At 49.6% G+C, this 22487-nt stretch overlaps 1 protein-coding gene across 2 annotated transcripts in view; it reads left to right on the top strand.

Annotated features, from left to right (window-relative positions):
* Positions 1 to 22487, top strand: part of LOC144826433 (transient receptor potential cation channel subfamily M member 7-like) — a 1864676-nt gene that overhangs the window by 691078 nt on the left and 1151111 nt on the right. For both annotated transcript variants that reach the window (XM_078684758.1, XM_078684760.1), the window contains exons 13-14: positions 18814 to 18867; positions 21374 to 21505. In XM_078684758.1, coding sequence (XP_078540884.1) covers positions 18814 to 18867; positions 21374 to 21505 — 186 coding nt within the window. The remainder of the gene's footprint in view (positions 1 to 18813; positions 18868 to 21373; positions 21506 to 22487) is intronic.

The following is a 22487-nucleotide window of genomic DNA, read 5'->3' as shown; positions in this document are numbered from 1 at the left end:
AGTATGATAAATGCCAGAACATGCCTAGGTCCATCCGCTTCATAGTCTCTTTCAGGGCCTCTGAATTCCAGCGCCACCGCCTGGGTAAGCTCCTGAAACTGTGCGGCTAGATAATATAGCTTGAAGTCAGGGACCGCCAGACCCCCCTCCGCCCTCGGGCGTAACAATGTATCAAGTGCCACTCTCCTTCTCCCGTTCCCCCAGATAAAACCGGCTGCGTTCGGAAATAATAAAGTGCTACCATCTTCAATAGTGCCACACGACCCGCCACTGATAAAGGCAAGGTACCCCAGAACTGCATGCTAGTCTTGAGGTTTCGCATCACCCGGCCAATGTTACCGTCCAGTAGGTCTTCCTGGGTATGATAAAAATGTGTCCCTAAATAAGGGAGGCAGTGGGGTTCCTATGCGATGTCTTGCGCGGTCACAGGCGGAAAGCACGTTGGGTCGACTGGGAAAACACAAGTCTTCGCCCAATTGACTCAGAGTCCGGAGACCTCCCCGAATCTGCAGAGTAGTGCCCGGGCTCCCTCCTAACCGTCTCCCGCGTCTTTTAGGAACAACAAAAGGTCGTCCGTATATAGCGAGATAAAGTGCTTATGACTTCGGAGTTGTAAACCTTGGTTTTAGATAGCTCTCCTGAGGCAGAAGCCGGGAGCCACATTTCTTAAATTTTAAGCTCTTGCTATTATGCACTATCTGTGATTTTAAAACATTGTGTGCTTACTCTGCTGCTGATTGTTTGACTGCTGCTCCTGGGTCTTGGGGGTCACTTCGCACAGCGGTTCCAGCGCTGTCGCAGGGAGGGCCACTACAGCGCCGCCATTACCCACGAGACGCTAGGCCACGCCCCTAACACCAAGCCACGCCCCTTTTCGGCACTATAAAACGACGTGCTGAAGTACGAGCCGGCGTTTTAGATAGCTCTTCTGAGGCGGAAGCCGGGAGCCACATTTCTTAAATTTTAAGCTCTTGCTATTTTGCACTATCTGTGATTTTAAAACATTGTGTGCTTACTCTGCTCCTAACACCAAGCCACGCCCCTTCTTTTTTCCCAATAAGAATGCTCACTATTCGGAAGCGCATGGGACGAGCGCAGCGGGCGCGCCGCCAGCCCGCCAAAGGCGTGCCTAAGGCAAGCCCGTCTGCGCCCGTCCGCGACCAGGCCGCGACGAGCGCCGGACACTCTGCTCAATTTACTGTGAGTCCGGGTGCTTCCCCTCCTCTATACTCTCGGGAGACTCTGCTTAACCTGAGTGAGTATGCGTACGAGGGACATCACTCTTTCCCTAACACTGCTCTCCCACTGAAAGACTTTGTGATCAGGGGTCTGCTAACGTGCGGACATCTTAATGTCAGATCACTGCCTAAGCATGCTGCTGAAATTCAATTACTAGTGGACACCCATCAGTTAGATGCCCTTTTCCTTACTGAGACGTGGACCCACCTTGACTGCGAAATCGAACTTGGCTGGGCTTGTCCGCAGGAATACAAAATCTTGCATCTACCCAGACTGAAAGGCCGAGGTGGTGGGGTGGGAAGGATCTATAGAGCCTCCTGGCACATCAATATCCTAGATATGGACCCGGTTGTTGGGACCGAGCTCCTCGCCCTCTCCATTAATAGTCACATAGGAGCTACCTTCACGGTGATTATCTGTTATCGCCCTCCTGGGGCTTTCAGTTCCCAGCAACAACAATCGCTACTCACTTCCCTCTCCAACATGGCAACATCTCACAGTAAGCTAATCATCTTAGGTGATTTCAACGTATGGCCGATTGGTACCTTAGACACTGGACTGCACAATCTTTTGCTCTCTTGTGAAAGCGTGGGGCTCCTACAACTAGTCAGGGAACCCACTCATAGAGCAGGGCACCGACTTGACCTCATCTTCTCAGTCCCTCAGCTAGTGCATCTGGATGATATCCTGCCCATGGGCTGGACTGATCAGTCTCTCCTTAAATTCCACATTAACAGTAAGGGGGCTAGAATGCCGGCACACAGCACCACCTCTGAATTCATGTACAGAGACTGGAAAGCTCTTGAAAGGCTGAGAATCACTGATGCTGTGTTCCAAGTGGATGACAGCTTCTCCCCGGACTGTCCAGTTGAGGAGAAGTACGAGGCCTTTTGTCACAGGATATCCACAAATGTTGACTCTCTTGTTCCACTAAAAAAATGCAAGCACAAGGGCAGAGTATCAGCTCCATGGTTCAACGACTCCTTAAAGGCCCTTAAACTGGCCTGCAAACAGGCAGAAAGGAAATGGAGGCAAGGTTACTCCAATGCTAATAAACTACTTTGGAAAACTAAACTTTTGGACTATAAATCTGCGATCCTGAAATCTAAATCTGTTTACTTCTGCTCCACAATATGTACAGCCGCCAACAGTTCCAAATGTATTTTTCAGATTCTGAACAGCCTCACCCACCCTGACTGTGCAAAAAATCCGACCCCTCCCACACAAGCCCTTTGCGACAGTCTTGCTCTGTTTTTTAATGAAAAAATTGAGACCATTATTCGTAACCTGAGGACCTCCCCTACACTGGTCTGCCCCACTGGCCTTGGGGTAGGTACTACTGATTTTGGAGTGGAGAGCCCAGGGTGGCAGCCTGTGGACTGTCTGCGGGAGTTCCCCCCTATTACTGAGGCGGACTTCGACAGACTGGCTCGCGGAATTTCATCGGGATCTCCTCTGGACCCAATTCCTCCTAAAATCTGGAAGGCCTCCGGAGAGGAACTCTTCCCCACTCCCTGCAAGATCTGCAATCAATCTCTGCGCAGTGGCTTAGTCCCTGCTCCCTGGAAACAAGCTCTTATCACGCCATTGTTGAAAAAACCCTCCTTAAATCCTGAGTGTCTACAGAATTATCGGCCCATTTCCCTGCTACCATTCCCGGCAAAAATTGCCGAGCGCTGGGTGAGCTCATGCCTCTCCAAACATCTGGAGCAGAATCATTTCCTGGACGAAATACAATTCGGTTTCCGTCCAGCCCATGGCACCGAAACATCCCTACTCACTGCCATGGAGGACCTTCGAATGCACGCAGACAGGGGCCAGGCAGTAGCTCTGATCCTGCTGGACCTGTCTGCCGCATTCGATACGGTTAATCACGGGATTCTATTGGAGAGACTAAGGGAGACCGGGGTGGGTGGCATTGCCCTGCACTGGTTTCGCTCCTTCCTGCGGGACAGGAAGCAGGCTGTGTCCCTTCCCCCGTTTCAATCTGCCTTCTCCCCGGTGTTCTACGGGGTGCCTCAAGGCTCGTCCATCAGCCCGATTTTATTTAACGTTTACCTTAAACCACTGATCACGTTGATAAAATCCCACAGGCTAAAGGCAATCAACTACGCTGACGACACTCAACTCATCCTCTCTTGGGAGGGTGAGGAATCGATCCCTTTGGAATCTTTTCATGACTGTCTACGAGACACGGCTGGCTGGCTACATAACAACTCTCTACAGTTCAGCGCCTCCAAAACCGAGGTTCTGTTCTGTGCCGGAAGTCGGATCCCCCGCCCGTTCCCGGTGGAGTTTTGGCCCCCTGAGTCCCTGGAAAAGCCACAGCCGGTCACCACTGTTCGTAATCTGGGTGTTATGATGGATAACAAACTCAGCATGGAAGCCCAGGTTGCGAAAACAGTGTCCACCTGCTCGGCCCTCATTCGCTCCCTTTGTAAGATCTTGCCACTTCTTCCCTTACAGGCCCGGGCTTTAATAGTCAGGTATACCATTCTTAGTCGCCTTGACTATTGCAATGCGCTGCTACTCGAGGCTCCTTCCATGCTGTTAGACAGACTCCAAAGAGTTCAATCCGCCGCTGCCAAACTGGCCCTTGGTTGGCCTAAGAGATCTTCGGCCACTGCAGCAATGGCCGAGCTTCACTGGCTCCCATTGAAACAGCGAGTGGCCTTTAAATCCCTCTGTCTCGTTTTTAAAGCCCTGCAGGGAGTTGGGCCCAGCTCTCTGCAAACCATGTTTGACTGGTACATTCCAACCAGAGCCCTCCGATCCACAACGGCCTGCCTTGTAAAAGTACCGAGATTTAAAAAGGTCAGGACCGGAGGCAGATCTTTCAAAGTTGCAGCTGCCAAACTTTGGAATAGCATGCCCCTGGACATCCGCCAAACAAAGGAACTTCTCCCTTTTAGGAAACGGGTCAAAACTTGGCTGTTTCCTAAATGTTAAACTTCTGGCCACTCTATTTATTTTTATTTATTTTAAAAATTTATAAAGCGCAGCGTATACCCGTGGGTGTCTTGGCGCTATAACTTTGCTGAAAATCCAAGATTGAACATGTATCTACCTTAAAAAGTGTTGTCCTGAGCAGTTTATTGGTCAAATAACCAGGTTTTTACCAATTTTCTAAATTGAAGTAGCGAGGGTGCCAATTTTATTTCCTTTGGAAGCGTGTTCCAAAGTTTGGCAGCAGCGTTGGTAAAGCTTCTATCGCCCCATGTCACCGTCCTAGTGCGTGGCACTACCAGTAGATGTCTCTGTTCGGAGCGTAAGGATCTTTTTGGTAGATAGTAGCAGAGTTTCTGTTTGAGAAATGCTGGTCCAAGACCCTTGAGGGCTTTATAGGTAAGACACAAGGTCTTGAATCTAATGCGATTTCTCACTGTTAACCAGTGGTAGTTCCTTATCGCTTGCTTGGTGGACTGAAACTTTGGAATGCCAGCTAGTAGCCTTGCGGCAGCATTTTGTATAAGCTGCAGTTTGGCCACCACCCGTGCCTGGGCATTTACAAATAATGCATTACAGTAATCAAGTGATGAGAGTACTAAGGAACTCACCACTGTTTTCCCAGCACTCTCAGGGAGATAGGGCAGGATTTTTCTAATGATCTTAAGCTTGTAGAAGGCAGACGACGCAACCTGGTTGGCATGGTTGGAAAAATTAAGATTGTCGTCGAATATAATTCCTAAATTCCTGACCTTTTGCACAGGTTCTGGGGGGGCTCCGAGAGGGGTCGGCCACCAAAGAGTGGACCACTGCGGCGATAGATTTCCAAAGATCATTACCTCGGTTTTCTCCGAGTTGAGGCGCAAGCAGTTCTCAGACATCCATTCCTTGATGGCAAGCATGCCTTCTTGGAACCTTGCGGCAACCTCCTCACCATCGTTCTTAATTGCGATCACCAATTGGGTGTCGTCGGCGTATGAGGTAAGGCTCATCCGGTAGTTCTTAATCACCCTTGCTAAGTCCGACACATAGATGTTGAAGAGTGTCGGACTTAGGGATGAGCCTTGCGGAACGCCACATGGGAGGGCGAGCTCAGTAGATTGAAATGCGCCCAGTGTCACTGCCTGCGTTCTATTGGATAGAAATGAAGCCAGAAGCTCCTTGGCCTTTGAGCAAATGCCCATGTCCTCGACACGGTCAATCAGGACAGCATGATTGACCGTATCGAAGGCCGCCGAGAGATCCAGCAGGACCAGTATAGCTGTTCCTCCTTGGTCCCTAATGGTTCTGATGTCATCGGCAGCCTTAATGAGGGCAGTCTCCGTTCCATGAAGTTTCCGGAACCCAAACTGCGACTCATCCAGGAGGTTATTTTGTTCAATATATTCAGCTAGTTGAATATTCATTGCTTTTTCCACTATTTTAGCCAGGTAAGGCAAGCTGGCAATGGGTCTGTAGTTTTTGAGAGTTGTTTTATCTAGACCAGTTTTTTTCAGTAGAGGTTTCAGCAGAGTGTTTTTTAACTTATCTGGGAAAATCCCAGATTGGAACATGGCGTTGCAAATGGGAGTAATGACTTTGCTCACCACATCAATTACTGGGATGAGGATTTTAGGGGGGCAGGGATCTAGGGATGAGCCTGTTTTTACCTGTCTCATGAGATCTCCTATTTCCTGATTCGTCATATCCCTGAATCTAGTAAACGAACAGTCCGGGCTATTTTTAGATGATTTAGGATGTATGCTGGTGCTTGATGAAGTAACCGAAAATTCTGCATATATGTCGTTTACTTTTGAGAAGAAGAAACCTGCTAGATTATTGCAGAATTCCTGAGAGTGGGGAGGGTTCAGATCTACCACCTTCCCTGCCAGAGTCTTAACTACTTCAAACAGTTGTCGACTCGAATTTTTTGATTTATTAATTTGCTGCTCAAAGTAGTTCTTTTTTTCCTCCTGAATCATTTTTTTATAGATGGTGAGTTCGTCTTTATATTTGGCTTTGCTTATGTTGTCATATGTCTTGCGCCAGGTTCTTTCCTGGTTCCTACAGATCTGTTTTTGCTTTCTGAGGGTTTCTGAGTACCACGGCGCTGAAGGCACCTTCCTGTTTTTTTATATGGTTTTTAGTGGAGCATGCATGTCCACCGCATTGCCTACCCAGTTGAGATACTGCCCCACTGCTTCAGTAGGGTCAGACTGAATATTCGGACAAGTCTTGGATAAGGACATCTTAAAGGTTTCGTAATCGATGTCCTTCCATACTCTGAATTTATTTTGAAAATGGGCCTGTTTAGCGGGGTTGGTTCGTTTAAACGGTAGGTGACACAAAATAGCATGGTGATCTGTCCATGTGAGAGGCAGAATTTTAGATACCTCCAGCTCACTGATGTTGGAAAAGATAGCGTCCAGGGTATGCCCAGCGTCATGTGTTGGAGCTTTTATGTGCTGGTTTAAGCCCAGTGTGTGACATTCTGCTAGTAGCGTTTGTGTATCCGCCTCATCTGTCTTGTCCAGATGGAAATTTATGTCTCCTAGTGCCATAAAGGAATCCTCAATCGCAAGGGGTTCCAACCAGGAGGGGAAGGTGGAGAGAAATTCTGAGCGAGGTCCTGGTGGCCTATAGATAAGCACTCCCTTAAGGTTGTGTGAAGCATTCAGATTAATGGCAAAGTGCAGCGCCTCACATGCCGGCGATGGTACCGGAGAAATTCTAACTAGGAAGATATCCCGCGTAATAATAGCCAGGCCTCCTCCTCTTTTTCCCCCCTGTCTATCCCGCCTATACACCTTAAAGCCGTCCGGTACCGCTACCTGAAGGTCGGGCTCAGATGTATCATCCATCCAAGTTTCGGTTACAAAAAGGATATCTATTGCGTGGTCCACAATTAGATCAGCGATATCCTGCCTATGCTTAGCCAAGGAGCGAGCATTAATGAGGGAGATGGATATAGTAGTATGCTTGGCGGTGCCGTCAGTCAGATGTTTAACTTTGTCATTAATTAGGGGAATGATGGTTTTGCAGCCCCTACACCCAATTTTAGCTTGATCTGAAAGATTCTCTGGATTGTGCTGACTACAAGTCGTCAGTTGTCCGGGATTCAACTTACGTATTTCTCCAGCGGAGTAAGTAGTCCTTTCAGTATCCAATGACACAGGGGGTATGGCGCTGGGCGCGTGTCCGGCGCGGACGGGCGCAGACGGGCTTGCCTCTGGCGCGCCTCTGGCGCGCCTCTGGCGTGCCCGCTGCGCCCGCCCGCTGCGCGGACGGGCGATATTGTTATTTTTATACATACTTTGGGCGGGGCGGGAGGAGGGTGGGAGGGGCGTCGAGCTCTCCGGCGAGCCTGCCCAATCTAAGATGGCTGCCAAAGTTGTGTTGAAATGTTCCCTGCGCCTCAGTGGATCGACGCTGTGGAAAGGGGGTGCCCAGCGAAGTGATCTCGCTGTAGGGGTGTCAGGGATGCTTTAAAAGCGCTCCAATTAAAATATAATACAATTTTTAAAACAATTAGCAATCAATCGTTTTTTAAGGTAGAAAGGTGCAAGAGAGCACAATAGACCTCCGGCTTCCGCCTCAGAGGGAAACAGCAAGTATTATCTCGCGGAACCGAATTACGCCCTGTTAAATACCCAGGGAGGGCGGGAGGGGCGTCGAGCTCTCCGGCGAGCCTGCCCAATCTAAGATGGCTGCCAAAGTTGTGTTGAAATGTTCCCTGCGCCTCAGTGGATCGACGCTGTGGAAAGGGGGTGCCCAGCGAAGTGATCTCGCTGTAGGGGTGTCAGGGATGCTTTAAAAGCGCTCCAATTAAAATATAATACAATTTTTAAAACAATTAGCAATCAATCGTTTTTAAGGTAGAAAGGTGCAAGAGAGCACAATAGACCTCCGGCTTCCGCCTCAGAGGGAAACAGCAAGTATTATCTCGCGGAACCGAATTACGCCCTGTTAAATACCCAGGGAGGGCGGGAGGGGCGTCGAGCTCTCCGGCGAGCCTGCCCAATCTAAGATGGCTGCCAAAGTTGTGTTGAAATGTTCCCTGCGCCTCAGTGGATCGACGCTGTGGAAAGGGGGTGCCCAGCGAAGTGATCTCGCTGTAGGGGTGTCAGGGATGCTTTAAAAGCGCTCCAATTAAAATATAATACAATTTTTAAAACAATTAGCAATCAATCGTTTTTTAAGGTAGAAAGGTGCAAGAGAGCACAATAGACCTCCGGCTTCCGCCTCAGAGGGAAACAGCAAGTATTATTTACTCTATTGCTGCCTCCCAGTTCATTCCATCTTAGGAGATATCTCAGCGCCAGGATACCTGTAAGGTGACAGCTGCACTATACAAATGCTCTAAATAATAAATAAATAAATCCCTCCCCAGTCTAGCTCTGATAGCCAATGGCTCTATGGCCAGAGCAAACAACAGCGGGGATAGCGGACACCCCTGACCCGTGCCACGCCTCACTGGGTAGGGGGAGGAGATGACTGTTCCCACCTTCACTCTAGCGCACGCCGATGAGTATAATATTTCAGTCCAGTGAGCGTAGCCTTCGCCAAGCCTGAAGGCTCTCATAACAGAAAATAAGTAGGGCAATTCTAAACTATCGAACGCTTTTGCAATATCCACAGAGAGGATTGCTGCCATTGGATCCCCAGCATGGTCCCCACCCAATATGCGCACCAATCGGTGCACGCTGCTTGAAGTGTTGTGGATAGGAATGAAGCCGGCCTGATCCGAATGAACCAAAAGTACCATGTGCGGGAGGAGTCGAGTGGCCAATACGCGACTCAAAATGTTATAGTCAGGGGTGAGCATAGATAGGGGGGTGATATGCAGAGGGGTCAGTGGGGTCTTTCCCTGGTTTAAGTAGAGGGATGATGACAGCTTCTCTAGCCGAAGTATCCCTAGCTCTTTGGCCTCTTTAAAAAAACAGTAATACTCTAGAGGCAAGAACATCTACGTAGGTCGCATAAAACTCTATGGGCAGGCCATCAATTCCTGGAGTTTTGTTTTGCGCCATGTGTTTGATAGCGCTTCTAATTTCAGACAATGTAATGTCTTGGCCAAGGGGGTCAGCCCGCTCTGCATCCAGGGCAGGAAGCTCCAATTCATCCAAAAAAGCTTGGATGTCAGCCTCACCGACCTGCAGTTGGCTATCATACAAGTCTGTGTAATAATTGCGAAAAAGGGCATTGATCTGATGCTAAGTGTATTTCGTTTTTCCCGTCTGGGAGGTCAGAGCTAGAATAGGAGCACTCCAAGGGAGGGGGTTAGCCAACCCCGTCAGTAAAGTACCCACCTTATCTCTCTCAGCATGCGCCAGAGCCAAATAAGCCCTATGATCAAAGCACCTCAATCGCTCCATGACCACCGCCACAGCCTCCTTTGATCTCAAAACCAGGTCCCGCGCGTCAGGGTCAGTTGGGTGCGTTCGTTCCGCTTCCCTAAGCGTCTTTTCTGCGGAATCAATTTCCTGCAATAGCATCTTCTGTACCCCCACCCATTTAGTAATACACAAGCCCCGGGTCACTACTTTAAAGGCATCCCATTCCAGGGCAGTTGTCGTAGCTGTACACTTGTTATCAGTAAAGTAACGCTCTATTCCAGTTTCCAGCTCAGCGCGGAAGACTGGGTCCTCTAACATCTCCGGGTGCAATCGCCAGGATGGTACAGCCGGGCGCTCCAGGACCCAGCAGAAACCCACCAGTAGTGGGTTATAATCAGAGATGGTGCGTGACAGGTATTCGCTACTAACCACCATAGCAGCCAGGCCAGTGCTTCACAAAACTGTGTAAAGTCTCACATGCAACTCGTGTAAGGCCGAGAAGTAGGAGTAATCGCGCTCACCAGGGTGCTGTGTTCGCCATACATCTATAAATCCCCAGCTATCCTGCCACTGTGATCTGACCTTTGATAATTTATGAATTGGGGCATCAGGTAACGGGGGGTGGGATCTATTCATGGTTACACCCGCTATGGAGTTAAAATCTCCCCCCATCATTACAGGATTCGTGAAATACAGGCAGTGTTTCAGACATGCGAGCAAAGAAAGTCGCCTACTCCACGTTAGGGGCGTAAATACTGCAGAGGGTCACATCTCGCCCATGACGTCGTCCCATAACCCCCACATAACGACCCTCAGGATCTACCACCTGGTCAGTCATCTGGAAAGGAACCCCCGCCCTGATCCAAATCAGTGCCCCGCTCGCAAAAGCTGAATAAGTAGTATAATAAAACTGCCCTCGCCATCTACGCTGTAATGCTAACCCTTTGGTTTTAGTCAGGTGTGTCTCCTGCAGAAATACTATCTGCACGCCCCTGCGTACTAAGTAGGAGTGGATCTTGTGTCGTCATTGCATAGAATGTAAACCCCGCACATTCCAAGTCATACATTTTACATCAGGTAACGGACCCATAATTAATATGAAAAAGCACAATAAGTCGCTGCTCCCTCCAAGACACGCCGGTGAGTACTATCCCCAAACTAATTCTCCCCACATCCCGGACAACCCCAAGCCCACCTCAAACACATCCCCCCCTCCCCAGAACAGGCACTAACATAGTGAATGCCATCCAAACTGACCCCAACAAACGCCCTCAAAAGATGTCAAGGCGTACTAACTGTGAACCATCCGGTGGGGGTGGGTTAGAGCCTAGCAAAACAACAACAGTCAGCTAATGTTTCCAGCACCAACGCCCCCAGCAATATCCAAGCCCCCAGTGATGAAGGCGGCAGTGCTCTCCTATCTATGTATTAAAGATTTGCTGGCGGCAGGTTTCCCCCCGGCCCTCTGGAGCCCCAGGCACCCCGGACCTCAGCCGCCCGCCACCCAGAGTTTCAGGAAGTACAGATCGACAGCACCCACAGTAGAAGTCACAGAGTCTTCCTCGTCGACATGGAGCATCCACCATGTCATCCGCCGTGCCCGGTGTCACCTTGGGAAGAAGCTGGCTGCCTGACTCCGACAGCTCGGTCTCAGTCTCATCAGCCTCATTTTTCAGAGACCGTGGACGGCACCAGAGAAGACGCCTCTGTCCCAGCAATGATCTCTACCGCTTGCAGCGCCGCCAATCGCTCTGCCTCCGTCTGGGACAGTGACGGGCCCCCAGGTACCGAGCGCCATCTTCGGTATGCGGCAGGACCAGCGAAGTTGCTGCTCCAGTGCAGATCGCCCCGATGGTAGTCCAGCCTCACCTCTGCCAGCTCTATATTCCTCCAGCCATGTCCAGACTTCCTCAGGACAAAAGTGTGTTTTGCCATCCAGGGCAATCAGCAACCGAGCTGGGAACATCAGAGAGTATTGCAAGCCTTCTTCGCGGAGCGCACACTTGACCGCCAAAAAGGAGGCCCTGGCCCGCTACACCTCAAGCGTGTAATCCGGAAATAGCGTGACATTGCTATTGTCCACAGTGTGGGGGCCAGAGGTCCTGGCCTTATGGAGGAGTAGATCTCTGTCTCTGTAATGAAGGAGACGTGCCACCAACGGCCGAGGCGGGCGACCAGGATCCGCCGGCACCCTATGGGCCCTTTCCAACATGTAGAACTGCGACAGGCCTTCTGGTGCAACCACCTCTCGGAACCAGCGCTCTAAGTAGGTCACCATATCAGTCCCCTCGATCCGTTCCGGCAAGCCCACCACACAGACGTTATTCCTCCTATTGCGGCCTTCCGTATCGTCAGCTCTCTTCTCCAAGGTCTGCAGTCGGGCCATGACATCCACCATTTGAGCGTCCAACTTATGCTGTGCAGGCCCCACGTCTTCCAACGTAAGCTCCGTCTGTCGCACCCTGTCAGACAATTTAGCATGGTCAGCCTTCAAGAACCCCAAACCCGTCGCCACCTGCTCGATATCATGCTGAAGGGCCGTTCTAGTGTTCGTTATAGCCCGCAGGATCTGATCCACTTGGTGTTGCGGGAGTGATCCAGGAGGGATAGTTTCCGGGTCTCGTGGTCCCCGCTCCACATCCGGCTCTGTACTGTCCAAGGAGGTCCCCCCTTGTTTTCCTCGGGGTTTCCCCATGGTCAAAGTCTTCAGGCCCTGAATTTTTCGTCTATCGCGCTCACCACTATGTTAGGTGGGGCAGATCAATCAGCAGCGGTCTTTCGAAACCCTCCTTCTCGCTTGGCCCCTGCTACCAACAAGCTGCGTCACCCCTGCTCGGCACCGACCGATCGCGCACAGCGCGCCCCCCACCAAGACCATGTACTGTAGAGCAAGGGGCGTCCAACTGGCGAGCCAATGATCGCTACAAGAAAGGAAAGGGGAATGTGCCTTCCAGTGCAGGCTCCTCTTCAAGGATTTTGCCCCATGTCGTCGCAGGTTGGGCACCAGGCGCTCACACCAGCTGGGCCCCGCCAGCAACTCAAGTCCATCAACTCTGTAGCCGCCGCATATTCGTATGTGTGACGGGGTCAAGACCTGCCCCGTAACTGACTCTCCATCTCGCTTGCAGGACTGGTACGGGCCCTTTAAGGATGGCCTGGACTTCCCTGACTGGAACTCCACCCCTATGATGGCGGTATCCGCGAGCCTATTGGATTCACGGACATGGAGAACAAAGGCGGACCCGGAAGACGCGGAGTTGTGGACGGCGCGGCGCGAGTTGGAGCAGGAGAGCCAAAACCGAAGAGAAGCCAACCACCTCAGAGGACTGGACGTGAAGGACGGAGGAGGGAGATCCGCCCATGGAGCAACGGCCCAAGGAGAAGCTGAAATCGAGGAAGCCGGTATTCGAGCTCTGGACCGAGAGGAAGACCCGGAGGCATTATCCCAGGAGAAGCCAGGAGGCCAACACCCCACGCGTCGCCCAGCCACGTGCAGGAAGACGCGTGGCTACCACAGGTACGGGAACGCTTGCGTACCTTACTAAGTTTCAACCGGGCAGGAACCGGGTAACCGAGGGAGGAGGGAGGAACTTGACCGGGCACTCGATCTATGAGCACAGCACCCTGCACTTCTCAGGTTTATCTCTCCGGCATCTGGTGACGGTCGTTTGCCTCCTCACGAGTGTTACCCTCACTCCCCGCTCCCACTCCCTGTGTGTTACCGAGCTGTGAACGGCCACATTTCTTTTCCTTTTGTTTTGGGTTCGGGCGAGACGGGACAGCCCTAAAATGGAAACCAACCCCCTCCCGCGAGGACCCTTACCCTGTGGATACTAATTGAGAATCGGACAGTCTTTTGAATCTGTTGAAATCATTCAATAAACAGCTAAACTGCACTTCAGTGTTGGCTCCTTCCCTCCTTGTGAACCCCAAAGGTTACAGTATGCTACTATCAGAGAGGGGGGAGGGGGCGCAACTTAGGGATGGTCATGATCTCCCACCGCTCCTCAGCTTCAGCCCACCTCAGGGAGACAATTTAGGCCCTCAGCGAAAGCTCCACACAGGGCAGGGATCAGCTCTGCGACGACCTCCTCAGCAATGTTTCTCCACAGGGGGCAGCAGGGCAGATCTTCCACCGTCTGCTCCCCAGTTAGCCTCAGCGCCGAAGTGCCTCCAGGCGAGTCTCGCAGCCCAGCAGGGGCAAGCCAGCAGTCCGCCGGTCGGGCCGCACCACCTCCCGCAGCGTTTGGTGGACCGGCGCACGGGGGGGGGGTGGAGAGGAAATAAAGAATAAAGGGGGGGGAAGGCGCACAAAGTTCTCCGCGCCGCTCCTGCACGCCCCCCCCCTCAGCCCACTACCGGCAATCCGTTCGCCATCTGTCGTCCCCGCATCCATGGGGGTAAGTCTTCAGGGGCAGTACCAGCCAGACTCCACTCACTCACCCGTCCAGAAATGCTGATGACTGGCCGCAGGCCGAGTCCGCCTCCAGGCGCCACCGGAACGGAGGCAGCCACGGGCCGCCACCGCGCCTCAGTCCGGGTCACCGGGAGGCTGCCTCCACACCTCCTCCCAGCCTCCGCAGCAGCAAGGCCTCACCTCCGGTTCGCCAGGCAGGGCCAGCCAAGGCTCCACAAAGCTGCTCCGCTTCGATTACTTTGCGAGCGCCGCCATTTTGTTCAGCAGCCGTGCTTCAAAACGGGAGTCGCAGCAGGGCCCCCAAAGCACCCAGGGGGGTACCCAGCCTCGCCGGTCTACAGGGGCAGCTACCTCCGCCTCTCCATTTCACCAGGGGCCAATTTGGGGGTCTTAGCAGCCCCCAATTCAGGATAATCGGCGGGGCTAGTGCGGAGCTGCAGGCTCACGCTCCCTCCGCCATCTGCTTCCAAGCCACGCCCCCTCAGTGCCTGTCTTATGCCACAGCAAGTGAGAAGGGTGCGCCACACGCCCCTGGCGGTGAACGACCATCACCGCAAGGAGAAAGAGCAGGCACGACCGGTGCCAGAAGAGTGCGCCCTAGCAAAGAAGAGTGCGCAGTCCAAGGTGCGCGCCGCATGCACCCAGAACCCAAAAGAAAGAAGCACTGTTGAAACTAGCAAAGAGATCCCATACATCTCCACAGCAGCAACGGATCCCATAAGGGGCCAAACGCAGCACAGTGTCCTCCCTCACAATGCCTCAAGCAGGAGTCGTCAGTGACGCAATGCTGTCTAGAGGAGAGTCGTACACTACGAGCGGCCAGCCACCACCACAGCTCTACCTCCCGTGGAAGCCATTTCCTGCAGAGGGAATGCCCGGGGTAGGATTGTCAAGAAGCCACAGCTCACCACTGCCCGTGGAAGCCATTCCCTGGAGAGGGAACGCCCGGAGTAGGAGTGTCAAGAAGCTGCCTGAAGGTGGAGCACCCAAGATGGGTGGCTGCTAGCCATGCAGCCGAGAAGAGCGACTGATGTTTCGCCTGAGTGGTCCGGAGACCATTGAAGTTAAACCGCCCCGTTGGCCTTGTTAGAAAATGTACATGTCACTGCACCCAGAGGAGAAGCAGAAGAAGAGTGGAGATTGTGTCACCCAGAAGAGCTGGACAAACAGAGGTGTGTCAAAGACAACGAGAGGAGAAGTACGAGGACTCGTAGCACCAGGAGCCAAGAACACCTCCAAGACACCAGACAGCCACCAAGGAAGAACCACACGTAAGCCACAGCCAGCGCAAACTGCGTTGCTCCCAACGCTTCACAGTGAGACCGTCCAGACCCGAGTGTCGGCAGTTGGAGTCGAATAGCATCCCGTCCCTTGACCGCAAATGCCAGAGGTACGAGAGAAGATTCAGAACAGACAGTCAAGTGGCTACGACGTTCATCCAGAAACCTCCTTTCCTAGTTAATCATCATCCAGACCCAATGGCAGCTACGTCATCAGTGCTATGTGCGTGACACCGCACTCAGCTAGAAAAGTGGAAGCGTAACCTGAGGGTCTGCACCTACATGCTGCTCGCTAGGGGGTCAGCTCTCCTCAAAGCTCTGGACCCAGGAAACTGCACTACCTGATAGTAGTGCTTCTCTCATGCTGTGAGAGAAGCATCGGGATTGGAGGGAGCATCACCTCTCAACACTCTTAAGAGTGCTGGAGACCTATGCCTTCTATAACCCAGCTAGGTTAGAGAAGTTTAAAAAGTGCACGTCGCAAGACTGCCAGCCAAAGGGACATGCGCACTTTAAACATAAGTGCACAGCTCCCTGCTGCCACTCAGCCACTCGGGTAATAAATAAACTTTATTACCATTTTATTTTTCAGCTGTTTAGGGGTATTTTTTTAGTGGGCGATACTACACCTCTCTCATGGAGGAGCCATGCATTGCACCTTTTTTCCCCCTTGCATTGCAAAGGCAAGATTTTTGGCTTTGCCAATGCTTGTTAGGTGGACAATCTCCATAGAGCCATAAGTGTACTTAATTTGTGAGCTTTCAGAAACACGTTTTCATCCCTACTGTCTACTAAGGTTTGCACATGGCAGCCCATACTACTACTACTGCTGTAGTGCAGATTATATGAGGTGCATGTCTTTGATAATTACATTAATTACTAACTGACCTACTGCTTTGTGAGATCATCCATATGCAATATTGAAACCAATGAAAGGTGGCTCTGCCCCTGAAAAATCTGTTTTGTTCTTACAGCTAGTGGATACACTGCAACTCAGAGTAGGAGGTACTAGGGTTTACTGCTGCCTGAAGATGAGGAGAGTAGGACAGCTGTGGAGGTTGTCCACCTGGCTGGATTGCCACTTTCTGCTGAGTAAAGGAGTAAGGCTGTATCAAGATAGAGCGAGTGGGCTACTGTAGGCAGGATCGCTATCCTCATCCTTCTCATCATCATTGTTCGAGCCAAGAGTGACTCAAACAATTTTGCATTAGCAGCCGTGTACCGGAAGGTTAAGCCTTCAGCACGGGCAGCAGACTGCTGGTGCTAGTATGAAACAGGTAGCACTCCCCCCTCAGTATGCAGATGCAACGGTGTGAAGTGGCAGAGCTTCATTTGGTCCCGAAGCAGAAGACAATAAGCACCAAGGCCACTCTTAAACTTTCACAAGAATGTTGGTGTGTATCCACTTTCGCTCAACTCTTCCATGCTCATGACGAGCTGACCTCGTCATGCCACGGCGCTCCGGTGCTCATGACGAGCTCAGCTCGTCATGAGCCGTGGAACGCTCGCATGCGGGGATAATTCCCCTGCTGTGCTGAGCGTTCCACGGCAGGTAATGCCCCTGTGACGAGCTGAGCTCGTCATGAGCACAGGAGCGCCGTGCCTCATGACGAGCTCAGCTCGTCATGAGGATGCGGGCGCTGTACGCACCCCCCTCCCCCCCAGCACAGCGGGAACATAACCCCCGCAGCGAAGGGGTTAAAGGACCAGAATGGGGCCTCAGTGTTCATAGTGACTAGGAGCTTTGCTTCAACTATTTCTTTAATCTTCATCTAAGATTACAGCATTGGAATGTTGGGAGCTCCATTGAAGACAATGGAGAAGCAGTGACCTATCAATGCTGCTTGCTACCTTCGACAGTACAATGTCCATATCCACAGCCTCTGCTTCCCTTTTGCCCCTACCTCTCTAGGATAAGTGGAATTGTGCGAGAGAAAGAGGCTGTGGACGAGGGCACAATAGAGCACATTCACTCTACCTCCTCCTGTAGCTCAGTGTCAGTAGAGCCTTAGAATTTGGAAGGGGCAAATTCTGCTCTGTTACTAGGTTTCCATGGCTTGGTTTATTTTTTTATTTTACGGAATTTTATATAGCGCAAACTTGACCCGAAGGTATCTGGTATCAGAGCGCTTTACATAGCACCAGTTGCCTTACATGAGGACACATTCATTTTTGTTAGGCATGGGGAGATTAAGTGAATTGCCCAGAATCATAGGATGATCCTCGTCGTTGCCGAGACTCGAACCCAGTTCCCCAGATACAAGGTCAACCGCCCTAGCTGTTAGCCCAACTCCTCTCCCCAAGGAGAAACAAGGAAAAACAATTTGGCTGAGCCCAGGGAGAACCGGGGCAGAGCCGGACTGGGAACCGCAACCGGCCCTGGCAAAAACGTCCCTGTAACAAAACGGCTTCCATGGGCCCAAAACCGGCCCTCACCCGTGCGGCGCCCCGGGGGATTGCCGGTGCCAGCTATGGCCAGTCCGGCCCTGAACCGGGGGCTGACATGAGCATCCTTTCACAGCTGTCGCTGTGTATGTTCTATAGTCAATAATAGTAGCCATGTGTAGGACTAGGGGCGGCTGTAACTGTTGAACATTCACAACAAGAGCTGTGAAACAAAGGCAACAGAGCAGCAGATGATTTCAACTCCTTTTGTCTCTCAGGAGGCCTTTGTTGTTAATTAGCATACTCCACCCTCATGGGGTGGAATGTTATAGCATCCTTTTAGCCTACTGTAGCTGTTTATACCAGCAGTTAAAGTCCTCCCCCCTTGTTATATATAGGCTCTTACCTTTGGCTTGAACCTGTAATGCTGGAGCAGGCCTTTAATGGAGATTGTAGCTCTTACGGTGGGCGTTAAGACTATATATTTGAATGTTGGGTGCTCCATTGAAGACAACGGCGTGGCTCCGAGCTAATAATGTCTGGTATAGGTTTTCTGCTCCAACATTCCAATGTTTGTTACTGTTTCTCTCATCATTGTCCATTGCCTGTGTCTTTGGTGCAGGGATTTTAACAACTGGCATAGCAATGTGCGGTAGACTATGAGATTGTCACAGCAATGCGGCCCGTCCCGGGCAACAGCATTGTAATGAATACGCGTGGAAAGTGCCATGAAGATTTAGTCAGATGATGTTTTTAACAGCCAGAGGAACATGCCCACCCCTAATAAATACCACACTGTTAGCTCATGAACTTTGAATGTTTAACTGAAGTTTTTATTTTGGATATAGCGGGCAAGAATATTTCTACAAAGTAATATGAACTTTAATCTCGTTAATGAATTTTGAAGCAGAATTAGTAGTTGTACCTCTTTAACGTATAAGAAATGGTGAATCTTTCCTCAGTAAAAAATTCACGTGCGTTACTTATGGGTTTGCCGAACTTGTTTTAAGTAATTCTTCTCGCCTCTGTTATTGTCAGACATAATCAGAGCTAACTTAACAACACATTAAAGTAAAGTACATGCATGCGTCTATCTAGCTCTTCCAAGATTAGAGTGTGTTCAAGAACTCAGTAGCTTGTTTTCTTTTAAAATCGCTATTATAAATGTTTATATTGAGAGTTCTGTCGTTTTACAAAGCAACTTACACCCTTGTTTCGTTTTCCCTTGTAGAAACAAGGCCCAACAAACCCATTCCTTTTCCACTTGTTACGGGATGTAAAAAAGGTAAGCCTATTTTATGAACTCAATAGTGTTCTGTACATTAATAATAATTGTTTAACCTTGAATGTTGATTTTGTTTGGCGTTTATGGAAGGGGTGTTAGAGGGGTAATTAATGTGCCCATGTTAATTAGCCCTGCTTATTCTAGCCGTTCCTCTTGTAAGGGTCTTGTTCGTGCTATATAAAACTTTAAAAAAAAATGTTTAATTTTGTACTAAAGCTCTTATTACAGGGATGTCCTTTTTCAGCAAACCTTATACGTGGGTGTGTCACACTTATCAAATAAATGTATGGGTGGTGCAGAACTTATCATTTCGAAGATTTGTGGCACCATTTTAAATTTCCTGTGGTGCCAAAATGAGCCAATAAGATTCATTTGCAGTGTTCCAGCTGCATACAAGTGAATCAGCAGCTGACCAGCGCATATTCCATGACAAAATATATGCAAAGCAGCTGGGAATAATATCAGGGTTAACCACCATTCCCAGAAGAACGCAGGTTGATGGCCAGCCTTTAAGTGGTCCATAATTTGCGTCCCTTCCCCCCACCACTAAGGCCTATCTAGGGAGGGGACAAGGAGGGTCCCCAGCCCCTCTCGGCTGACAGTCATGTTAGCACCTCCTATTGGGCTATTCGCCTGGCACGTACACTGGCATGGATACAGATAGCTTCACAAATCGACATGAGAAATGACATGGGAAGTGACCCATGTAAACTCTATCAGTGCATTGATGAATGTTCCCTCTTACATTATACTAAATGAACTGCACTAAAAGTGGAGAAAACATTGTGACCAAATACAACTACCTGGGGGTCCGGCTCACGAGCAATGCAAAACCCACGGCACACATTGCTTCCATGGAAACAAAAGCTAAGGTGATGTCGTATGCCCTATGCATGCTGAATTCTAAATTAAGTGGCCCATCCACCAAATCTATCAGAAAGGTTATAAACGCTAAGTTGTTACCCTCTCTCACATATGGCCAATTCGCTTTCCCAGCTGCTTATAGTAACATCTTGGAACAAGCCAACTGTCGAGCGTTTAAGCGAACCTTTCAAATACCAATACATGCCCGGAATGCATTTATATCATTGTGATTTGCATTACCTACTAAGTCAGGGCTGGCTGTAGCGCTGGTGGCGCCCAGTGCTACAATGTTTCTTGGTGCCCCCTCTATCCCATCCATGCTGGAGGTGGTGACAACCACCAAGGACAGATTTCCATCACCACCATCTTTTAACAGTGCCCCTCAAGGCTCTATAACCACTCTCTTTCAGATGCATTTAATTGTTTATATAGCGCTACTCATACCAGTGTAGGGCTTCAGGGCACTTTGCATCACACATGTATTAAGTGTATGAGCTATTGTCCCACCTTTGTCGTATAGATTGATACACCTATTAAAGAGGGAGCATGGGCCCTTATTACATCTTTGTGTACTTTTGGGTAATCGTGCGTTGAAGAGTTAGGAAACTAGCTCACCCTCATAAACCCTGGATCTTTGTAGTTGAAGAGCTGTGTGCTCATTACACATAGAGTAAGATCACCACTAGAGTTGGTGTTTTGACAAACAATAACCTCGTCATCATCACATGATTTTATTGTTCATTTATGTACTGTTAAACACAAACAACAATTTAGCCATTGCTTAAAGGAGTATGTAACCCATCCGCAGTAGTAATCTGGAAAACGAGTCATTATCCAAAACCATCCAAGCCTGTCACGGCTCCTGTTCATAAATACCCCCAAGCCCACTACTGGAACTCCACAATGGCAAAGAGGTCCTATCTCTTGTGCATATCGTGCAATTCATAAGATGGATCTTGAGCTGTTCAAAACCCCAGTACAGCACAAAAAAGGCAATTCATCAAGTTTTAAGCAACATCTTAAAAGGGACAATACAGAAAAAATGACGCACTCTTTCATGACGCATGGAATTCCACTTGCCTTACAGGCACTCTGTTCACTCTTACCTGACCAAGAAGCCCGCTTAGAGCCAGTGTCGAGGCATCTACCTGTGCATCCTGTGAAGCCTTCTTAGATCTGCAGAGTGAGTTCCTTCCGAATGAACTTCAGGTAGCCATTGGGTTCTAGTGGCTAAGCCGTTCCTCCCCAGTGGGGTAGCCCTAACTTTATGGAAAGAATGCCCTTTTACATACTCTCACTAATCCACCTTTCCGATCAACCTACTTTGTCTACACAAAACCTACCTACCGCCTTCCCCCCGCCCCCACCTCATCCACAGTTAATATTGGAAACTAAGCTTGAACAAACTCAAGAAGTACCATCCGCGGAAATCTCATTGGGCTGTTTTAGAAGGACACACCGATAAAAGATAATAAAGATATATGTTGTATGCTTTTTAAAGGTAGAGGCCACCCTGCCAAGGTATTTATACTCCTTCAGATCACCAAATACCATGTGTCTTCTTCCTAAATTAAAATGTATTAAAACAAAACAGTTACATGTTATGTCATAACCAGGAATCAACATGTCATTGTCTTTCCAGGCAAATCTTTCTCCTGGGTATAAGATCACCCTTACTGATGTTGGACTGATCATTAATTTTCTCATGGGAGGAACCTACAGGTGCTCGTACACCCGAAAACGATTTCGAACTATCTACAAAAACATGACCCAGGTACTGTAGTCTCTGAGAATGTATTAACTGATGTTTTAAAATGAGGACATTAGTGGGATTTCTGAAGTGCTCTGTGGAGATGGGCAGGCCAAACATTCTCTGGGAGAGGAGATCAAAGGGGATGACTTTGAAACATTTTAAATTCGAACCAAGTTATCATAATATCATGTCAATATGTCTGTTTCTTTAACATTTGCACATATTCTGACTTAGTGAATTCACTGAATTGTGTGACTTTTATTACAATTAATTATTTATACAAAGAGTCCAGAAATAAATCCTCCCTCTGAAGAAGGACTAGATGTTGTTGCTGTGGGTGACTGCCATCTCCCTTCTCTCCCACCTTCTGATGATGGTGGACTTAAGGATGCCGTGTACAGGAAGAACAAACTTACTCTATAGCCAGTGAAAATGCGTTATTTGCTCGAAAGTAAGTAGATATGCTTAAATACAACTTGCCTGATGGTGGATAAACTCTTCATAATTTAGCAGTAAATATTTTTGCTGCCACAGGTATCTGTTAGCTTGATAAGCCTCTGGGACCCTGATGTAAGGAGCAGTCTTGGAGAACGAAGAGTGGATATTTCGGTTTTGCAAGAGCAGCTGTATTCCTGAGGAGGTCTCTCGCCACGCTCAAAGGTTGGATTCCTGGACAGGAATATCTGACACGTTGTTACACCCTACCTTATTTCCAGCAGTTTTCTTGAAAATGAAAAGGACAAAGAATGTGGATACCCGGAGGTGTCTAGGTGCTGGCCTAACAGAAGAAAGCCTACCGGATTTGTTATGTTCTGTTAGATAGCTTTTAAGAGCCCGCAGCTACCCAAGGGATTCCCAGCGCTGAGTGATTGAGCTGTGACGGGATAATATATTTACAAAATTAATGCGGGAACAACAATCTTTATAACTTTTTCCTGCATCTAGATTACACTTCTACTAGTCTCGTGGCAAGGTGTCTCAAAGCTTAAGTGCCAAATGTGAA

Source organism: Lissotriton helveticus, chromosome 3_2 (assembly GCF_964261635.1).
Source record: "Lissotriton helveticus chromosome 3_2, aLisHel1.1, whole genome shotgun sequence".
NCBI lineage: Eukaryota > Metazoa > Chordata > Amphibia > Caudata > Salamandridae > Lissotriton > Lissotriton helveticus.
Note: the sequence above shows the minus strand (reverse complement) of the source record. Positions and strands in the feature narration are given on the sequence as shown.